The following is a 9,749-nucleotide window of genomic DNA, read 5'->3' on the forward strand; positions in this document are numbered from 1 at the left end:
TGTGTGTAGAGATAAGTAACCTGCAACTGTTAAGTGTGTGTCCATGCGATAGTGAGCCACCAGGAAGATCATTTTAGATGGTTAAAGTAGAGAATCGTAGGTATCACACCCACTGACATCTTTACTAGTCATCACTCATTTCAATGCATTTCTAGGCACCGAGTCAATGTGTCAGCACATTTCTAGCGGACTACTGTGCCATCTCGTACAGTCCCAGTGTGATAATGTTACATAAAGTTGCAGATGCCCTCATATCAGCCTGAACAGACTATTTCCACTCTCACATCTAACTGAGCTTTATCCCTTTCTTTCTCCCTCTTTGCGCATTTTACATTTCCAAGTGCTGTAGTCTTTCTCACAAGGACCCTCCCTCTATTTAGACTATTTAAAAAATAAGGTAATTTATTGGGGTGGCGGGTGGTGGGAAGAGAGAACGGGTGAGACTGGAACCACGGTTATCACCCCAGCCAGAGAGCATGAATAATGTGTCTACATATATTTATTTTAGGATAGGAAAAGTGGTAGAGCAGAGCCCGACCCCAAAAAGAAAGCCTCTTTTAGGTCCATCAGTACCACCCTGGCCTCCAGCATCAAGAGACGTAGGTCCTCCAAAGACACGGTAAGGAGACGAAGAAGCAACATCTTCTCTTGTTTACTCCCTCCTCTCTCTTTCTCCTCCTCCTCCTCCTCCTCCTCCTCCTCCTCCTCCTCCTCCTCCTCCTCCTACTCGTCTTCTGTCTCTACTTCCAGCCGCTCTCTTTCCTCTTTCTCTGTCCTCTCTGCCTACATCGCCATATCCGACCGCAAGAGAGTCCCATGTTCCACTCACCCATCTCCACACGACTCCGCGGCCTCCGCCACGTGTCTGTCCCTTCACCATCGATCAGCCATCACCATTTAGCATCTGTAGCTCCTCGACAGGCCGGAGGGCATCAGGGCAGGAGTTCAGGGTCAGGCCAGGCCAGGCCAGGAGCTGGGCTCTGATTTTGGGTAGGGGGGGGGGCGTCCTGAGTATCCAGGGCCTTTTGGGAGTTTTGATGGGATTAGTGGCTTCTGGAGGAGGGGGGCGACAAAAAAGCAAGCAGTCTGCCAGTGGTGTTTTGTCTTGGGCTGCTCTTCCTCCGTCTGGTTTTGGACGTTTTGGATCCTGGCGATTGTGTCCTATTTAGTGGCGTTGTGGTGGTGTGTGTATTGTACCTGGGCGTGCGGTGTGTGTATGTATGTGTGTGTGTGTGTGTGTATCTATATATCCGTGTTCATGTCCTGTCTTTTTGAACTGCTTGATCCTTTGTATATCCACCTTTCTTTGCACCAATCCCGCCCGCACTTCGTACGTTTGGGTTTCAGCCGCTGTTGGTTTGCTTTTGGTTTGAAAAGCATGCGCTCCTGTTCTGTCATTTTTCCAAAACTCCATTTCCAAGGTAGACGTGATGGCCAAGTCCTGCTGAGAAGAAAACTAACGTGTTGTCTTATTTATCAACATGTCTATTCCAGGATTACACTCATGGATTTCTATTAATCAAATTGATTTTTTTGCTTTTGTCATATTTTCTTTGTCATAATTCTTTATTTATTTTTCAATGTCCTTGTGGTCTGACCTGTGCATGCCTCTTTCAGGGTGTATTTCCAGGTGCGGAGGACAGTCTTCTTTTATGTGTAATGGGCTCTGTGAAGCCTTAGACTCTCACTGTGTTACAAGGGAAGCATAAATCCAAGCAATTCTCTCTTTTTTTTCTAAATTGTGTTTCACATGGTCTTCGCTTGACTCCTTTGTTGCAGCACAATGAGAGTGTCAGGTTTCCTCCATTCCTTCACAGTTCAGTTGAAAAGCCCTTGTTCGTCGCGGTTGGGAGGTTGTACTCCACAAGCTCGGAGTGCTCTTGACAAACCAGTGACCCGTGGTCATTTGTACCCAACTGCTTCGCCCCACATAGCTGTTCGCTGCCCAAATCTGGCACGGGCCTCTGAAATGATAATAATAATGATTTAAAAAGGAAAGCTATCATCTGTGGAGATAGCACAGACACCTTCATGGAAAGGTTTCTCTACTAACACTGTGTTTTGAATGTGTTTCTCAGGGGAGACATAGCCAAAGTTAAAAAGAGAAATTGTCTGTGTTTTTATTTGCTCTCCTGTCTTTCTCTCTTTCTCTTATGTTTACTGTCTTTTTTTTCTTTTTTTTTAATGGATCTTTCGGCATTGAGCCAAACCACCTCTACTCTCCCCTGGAGGTTTCTCAATAGATTTGGTCGCATTTGAAGAGAAGAAGATTGGAACCGCCTTTGTTAATGTGTCTGTATGAGGGTGCCGATGCTGGTTTGGGAGCCCTAGTGGAAAAATGAATAATAATATTTGCTCACAGTGGAAAAATAAAACAGGATTTAGCGTAATCAACGAAAAGATGCTCCAATTTGCCATCCCCCAGTCTTTGACCATTATTTTGATTTTATATAAATGTTCTTTTTTTATATTAATGGATATCAATGGACTTGAGTGTCAGTGTCCCTCACCCACATGCCACACTGCTCCTCTCTCCCTCTGCAAGCATGCCGATTACTCTAACTGTCATAGATGTAGTAACAATAGAGCAAGTAGACATAATCTATGTAGTAGTGCCACATGTTAAAAAGAATCGCCGTCTGAATAAGTAGCTCTATAAGCATTAACTGTGGTTGTGATGTCAGTCAAGTGTCTCTCTTTTGCTGGTCCACTTGACCCCCAGTAGGGTGCGCTGTTAGCAGGCCCTCAAGGTACAAGACATAAGGAGACCCAAAAGGGGGCTGTAAGCCATATGATGATGCAACTCGTGGGTCAAGGACATGAGGGACATCCACTCTGACTCCAGTTTATTCCCAAAATTTGACATTTTTCCACTCAGTCTGGATGTTGCCCCATCTGTCAGCATGTTAGTTGCATCATAACAGCTTCTGAAGCTCATATGCTTGAATGTTTTGGCGCTATCAGCTTAAAACGAGAGGCACTTATAATCCTAAAATCTTGCCTAATTGAAAAAAACAACTACAATGTTATAAGATGGGTACACCGAGGCAAGACTGTTTTGGTTCTGTACAGTTTTCACTGATAATGCATTTGCATATGTACCAAGAAAAGATTTTCTCCTGCACATTGGGTGCAAGGAAACTGGTTTTTCCAACACAGTGCTGAGTCAGGATAATGATTGGCATGTTGGAAATCAGTTGGATTATAGAGGAGGTGGAGCGCTCCACTAAATGTCACTGTGTCCCAAAATGTGAATCTGTTCCACAGAAAACAGCGTCTTAAAAACTCTATTGATCATGTGATTGCTTCATACAGTTTCTATATTTTTGCTTATTCACAGAAAAAGCAACCTCAGCATTGTATAAAAAGAAAGAAAGAAAGAAAGTGGCTTAGGCTACTGCTGCCTCAGTAACACACTGAAAAGACTCAGTCAGAAGCAAAGAAAAAAAATCACTGTTGCCATAGAAACTAAGCACCTGCATGGATTCGGGATCTTGTTTTCCGCACACTCTGCTTTAAAGCAAGCACGGTGAAGCGGGGACAGGACGTAAGAGTCCCACACAACAGCACTTTGAAATCAGCCTTTAAATTCACCTCCTCTGCCTGAGCTGCTAAAATTAGAGGAGCCGCCTGTCTGCATGCGTACAAATGACTGTGGGGAGATAAATGAGCTGTCCGTGATGCCCGTGGCAGGAAGTTATCACCCGTTATCAGTCATGCTGGAAGGCTGAAAATAAATAAATAAGTCAATCAATTATGCCTGATTCAAATCTGCTGTTGTCCAGACTCCTGGGATCTTACGTGTGCTCCCGACTAGCCCACCTCAGGCACAACCAGGCTCCTACATTAGAAAAAACCCCAAACTTAAAAGCAGATGACAAACAAAGGTGTGCCTGAGAGGGGTTAGAGAACCCTCCTGCTTCTTAATTGCTACAGAAATGAAGCACAGGTGTTCAAAGTCATAATGTTTAGATAAGTATACTAAGGAGAAGGAGAAAAAAAAAAAGCTGCCAAATGCTGCTTTTTGTGTAGAAATGACATCCTGTCATGCGTCTCCTTTTCCCCCCCTTATTTCTCTTCACCTCTGCAGCAGTACCCACCCACTGACATCACGGGCCAACTCAACTTGTCTGACCCGTCTGTCAGCACTGTGGTGTAGAGAGAGAGAGGAGAGGGAGACGCTGACGTCCGCTCCCCGAGGAGAGAGGAAACGAGACGAGGGAGAGAGGAGGAGAGGAAGCGGAGGGGGAGAGGAACCCTTCTCTATCCCTTTGGCCTGTTGGAAGCCGAAGCTTTCTGTTCACCGCCTGCCAGACGGAGGAAGCAGCTTTCTGAAGAAGTGGCTGAAGACACTGAACCTGCACCTTTTTATTGAAGTCAGGATTAACCTGGCGTTAGATGTTTGTAGGGTCTCCTGAGCATGCATAGAAGAACCCATCTGACTCATCTACATCTACAATCTTTTCCTTCTGTATATTCTCAGCAAACTTATTTAACCTTGTTTTTGTCCTTTTTGCTCACACAGATTTACTTAATGTTTGATGTTTTCCAATTTCCTGATTAGCTGTATAGCATTTAGCAAGCCGGCTTTATTTTGGTTAAGTTTATGGATCTGGTGCGAGTACTATACTCTACATATCACCTCCAATTAGGGCCTAGATACCTTTAGTTGCCATAGTTAGTATTTCTTAACAACATATACAGCAATACAAGACGTACTGTAAGCTTCAATGGATATCAAGTATTTTCTAATAGGAACTACCTGTGTTTTTAATCTGCATTTAAAGTTTTTAGACAATGTTTCTTTAATTGGGAAGCACCAGTAACTAACGATGACTTATCTTGCCTATACCACTGAAGATGATGAAGATGAAGCATGTGTGTCCTTGTATATGAAAGAGCTTTACGTATCTGGATGAAGATGATCATAGTTATTTTGAAGGCTATACACCAGAATCTGTAGTTGTTTCAATTGTATGTTTCCCCCTTTAATCTTGCACTAATCTCCCACAATGCATGTGTTCTTATTTCTGATAAGAACTCTGTTTCTTAAAGAGAATCTGTTGAGCTTTGTTTCCGTTTATAGCAAGAGTTAAGCAGGTGACTATATGAGATTTCAGACCAATTTGCAATCTGATGAAACAGTGAAGTAAGAGTGCTGTTTTTATGTCCGAATATGTTTGACACACTCAGCCATGTTGCGTTTGGGGACGCCCGCTCTCTTCCTCTCTCTCCTGCCGCAGCAGTCTTTCTCATTTCCAGTCTGGAAGGGGTTGCATCAAAGGGCCAGGTTTTTCACCCAACCAGCACTCGAGTCTTTCATGCAAAACCCCCTCCCATGCGCAGAGCTGGAGAGCTTTTGCATGAAGGCACCAGAGTGAATTGAGAGCTTTATTGGTTGACCTGCGAGTTTGTGTGCAGGTCTTGGTTAGATGCAAAAACAGGCCATTTCCCAATTTCTGGAGTTGAGAAACCGCTGCTGTTTGTTGAAAAGACGATCACATCTTTTCTGGTGTCTGGCACCGCATAGCACTTTATGCTGAGGGGTCTCCCAAACTGTAAAGAAAAGAAGAAGATATAAAAGATACCTATTTGCCAAATCCACAAGTCAAACATATTACATCTTAATCTACTGTGTTATGTTTCAATGCCACAAATCACTTTTTACTTTATTAGAAAATGTACGAATCTTTTTAAGAGAAACAAAGACACTTTTAAAGAACCACACAAAGTGCTGCAATGCAATTTGGTTTCATAACTTTGCTTCTTATTATTTTCTCATTCTGGCCTATGCATGCGTACGTGTTACTTACCAGTGCTTTAGTTTGTTTTTGGATGCGTGTCGTTGCCGTGTACAGTTAGCTGAGCTGTGTGTGGAGCACCTAAGCTGAATGACATGTAAATAGCCTGGTTCAGTGTTGATGGGGTTGAGGAGATTGTACCGCCCTTGTATTTCGACTGCAGCTGAGAATGTCTTACATTAGTTACACACAGTGGTTATATTATAGTTGCACACAAGGGAGGAATGGCCTGTTTTTCTTACCTTTTCCAGTAAAGAAATTGCATTGAATCATCTTGTTTATACAACTGTAAATAAAATATACTTACATTGCCGAGTCTAATCAATCCTGTGATTGAATTGTTGTAGGTTTCAAACCAACAGCCCATTGCATTATCAATTAATTGATAACATTGTTTATATAATGCCACCCAAACCAAAATGTATGCAATTTACAACAATATTAGATAAAAGCAGCAAATGATTAGAATTATTTTTCTTCCTGTACACTGGATTACTTGACTCATTTCAATATAAATAATTTTTACTTCTGCATACTGCACCAAACAGAAGAGTATGTCAAAGAAAAAAGAAGAAAATGCATTTAAAAGCAAAATGAGATATATTAAAGGCAAAAACCAAATGGCATTGTGACAGCGCTATGCCACAATGCCATTCTCTGACTAGAGACAGTGCCGCCCACACATGACCACCACATGAGCATAACGTCTGAGATTAGCACAGGGAGACATTTCTCTGTGCAGTGGTCCAGTGGATCAGCAGGACACGGTGGAGATTCAGAACAATTTGTCTGCTCAGGCCCAACAGTCATTTTGTAAAGGAGTACTTCCCTTGTCCTTTGATTTCCCATGGTTAATACTTCTACACTATAAGGCAAAAAACTATTTAGTAAAATATTTCAAGAAAAACAATAGATATCACACATATAATATGAAGAAAAATGGCATTAAAGGGATAGTTCACCCTAGAATGATATTTCGCTCATTATCTACTCACCCTCATGTTGACTAAGGGCTGGAAGAATTATCAGAGTCCACCGTCCCTTCTCTTAGTTACAGGGGGTCTCGGCGTAGCAGTGAATTTCAATGCAACGGTTGCAAAGGGACACCGGAGCTCTTCGTAAAAAAACAAAAAAACATCCAAATACCTCCATGATGCTCGTATGTAATGTCCGTCTTGTGCTGAAGCCCCAAATTGCGTAATTGTCCCGAAAAAAGTTAAATAAGTCTATATTTTAAGCTTGTTTGTAGCGGAAGCTTCTCGAAGCTCCTCTTCCTGGTCCGTCCAAATATCGCGTGATTCGCAGTAACCGCACTGACGCCGGCGCAAATCACGCGATATTTGGACGGACCAGGAAGAGGAGCTTCGAGAAGCTTCCGCTACAAACAAGCTTAAAATATAGACTTATTTAATTTTTTTCGGGACAATTACGCAATTTGGGGCTTCAGCACAAGACGGACATTACATACGAGCATCATGGAGGTATTTGGATGTTTTTTTGTGTGTGTTTTTTTACGAAGAGCTCCGGTGTCCCTTTGCAACCGTTGCATTGAAATTCACTGCTACGCCGAGACCCCCTGTAACTAAGAGAAGGGACGGTGGACTCTGATAATTCTTCCAGCCCTTAGTCAACATGAGGGTGAGTAGATAATGAGCGAAATATCATTCTAGGGTGAACTATCCCTTTAAAGAACACCCCACATTAAGATTAAGCTCCACCTAGGTTCACGGACTCACTTACACATCTCTAACTTTCTTCATTTGATTCTTCAGTGCACCAAACCCTCTCTAGGATGATGCACCCTCCATGTGTCAAGAAAGTAGGGCGGATTTGGCTCGTTTTACTTTGACAGTCCAGTTTCAAAAGAAGTCTCTGTCACCACCTTACACCACTCAGCACCACCTCCCACCCACACTGCATACTCCCATGTAGTTATGAAAAATAAGGCTACATAAACATGTCAGTCCAACTCTTATCACCCCAGATAGAAACACCAGGGATCCTGGATCACAGAATCCAAGGGACAGTCCAACAGTCAGAGCACAGGAACGTTCTTCTTTCCTGTTACATTTGCAACATTTGGTTAAGCCCATTTACGTTTGTAAAATAGTTTGAGAGTTATATAGCTACAAATTTATCATCGATGACGTCATAGCGTCCATTCTGACCTAAAATGAGATCACACCCTGCCCCAGTTTTACATCAAGATATATTTATCACATTTATCTTGGGTCTTTGAATTTATTAGTTGTGTAGCTAATAACAGTTTTTCTGAGATAGCTTTCCTGAGCTTGTTGTATGTAGCCAAACCAGTGCAACAGTGCAGTATTAAATAAAAAAAAAAGAAGAAAAAGCAATAACCACTACATATGATATTACATGATAGTGGAGTATCATGTCTTTTGTAGTAACAGCATTACCAACGGTCAGGCTAAAGAGGGATGACATCTTATATGTATACATTCATAGTTACCTGAGGATACACCCAATTTACCATTTCTTCTTATATGATTTCATGTACGTTGCCATATAGGATCCACTTGTACTTTGTGTTACAGTTAATGTTTGCATCACTAATATGCTAAACTAAGATGTTAAACATGCACACAGGCCTATCATATGCTAACACTTGCTAACCTTTACTATGACAGCTGTGACTGAGCAGTTTGCATCCTGACATTAGCATTTAGCTTCAAGCAGCCTCATATCCGATGCTCACACTCAGTAACATGGCTGATCATATACAGTAACCTGTTATAAATCACATCGCCTCCAAAAATATTCTTTAACACAAAATTACATGTTGCATCTGCAGATAATTCAAGGAGGGACACACAATAAACTGGTGCATGGGCCCTCACAGGTAAATGTTAAAAACACGACCATGCAGTCAAGTCAGTAGAACACAGCATCAATACAGTCACCACCCCCAGTCAACATAATATATGATTAAATTATGAGCGTCATCATTCATCTAATCATGGCTTTCACTTTTAATTAATGACACGCCTTGCAGGAGCAGAGGTGAGTCATGGGATATTGTCAGGTGAGACATTTGTTCTGGTCCACTGACCTTCGCTGCTGATCACAGAAGACACTCTGTCACACTCTGTCAGTGAGATTAATGTGACTCAGTGCTGATTGTTCCTGCTGATTACAACCAGACTTCAAGCAATGAACCATCTGCCAAAAGACACACAGTGTCATTTACAACTCAAAAGACTCATTTTTATTCTCAACACATGCAGGGTTCATTCCCATTATAGTCAATGAATGTTCCCAGTTGTTGGTAAACTTGCTGCCACTGTCACAGTCACACTGAAAAAGCATTTGAGTTATTGCATTATGGGTAATTTAGGATTATGTGTTTTTCATCTTGACTTTAAGTCCCAAAACTCTTCAGATGTGCACTGCTAAACCACATAGGGCCTTTTGAGATTTTACTTACATTTATTTTTAACCAGCAGTTCTATGACTTCTCCACACACTGATGGACGGTTGATTCAAAGCTCAGGAATAAGATGGTAAATTGACCTTGACTTGAAATTGTTTTATGTTTTAGTACATGTGGACAATGTCATTTATTTTATCTCTCTGCTATTTTATTATTCAACATCAAAACTTCCAGGTCTTTTTATATTTAAATATTTAATTTGTTTTTTGCCTCCTCTTCCTCTCTGCTCTGCAGTCAGGTGTAGACAGCTGGAGTTTTATCCTTTGCCATCTGCTTGTATATTTATGATTTGTATAGGAAAGTCAACAATGAGCAGACATCAAACATTTACACATCAGTAGATTTGTTATTGTCACAGAGGTCAGGTAAATCACCTCTGGTTCAGTGACGGCACAAGAGGCATCGTCACAACTGCTACAGAGAAAGTGTTGACAATAAAAATCATAAGTCCATGTCACTATGGCATTTACATTAGCATTTAAATAACATTTCAG

General features: G+C 41.7%; 1 protein-coding gene across 5 annotated transcripts in view; it reads left to right on the forward strand.

Annotated features, from left to right (window-relative positions):
- Positions 1-4,159, forward strand: part of grin1a (glutamate receptor, ionotropic, N-methyl D-aspartate 1a) — a gene marked incomplete at both ends in the record, with an annotated part of 36,680 nt that extends 32,521 nt beyond the window's left edge. For 2 of the 5 annotated variants that reach the window (XM_083983183.1, XM_083983185.1), the window contains 2 exons: positions 509-619; positions 4,091-4,159. In XM_083983183.1, coding sequence (XP_083839309.1) covers positions 509-619; positions 4,091-4,159 — 180 coding nt within the window. The remainder of the gene's footprint in view (positions 1-508; positions 620-4,090) is intronic. The other 3 variants (XM_083983186.1, XM_083983187.1, XM_083983184.1) reach the window with 2 other exon arrangements.
- Between the last annotated feature and the right edge of the window lie 5,590 nt (positions 4,160-9,749).

Source organism: Trachurus trachurus, assembly GCF_905171665.1.
Source record: "Trachurus trachurus genome assembly, chromosome: 12".
NCBI lineage: Eukaryota > Metazoa > Chordata > Actinopteri > Carangiformes > Carangidae > Trachurus > Trachurus trachurus.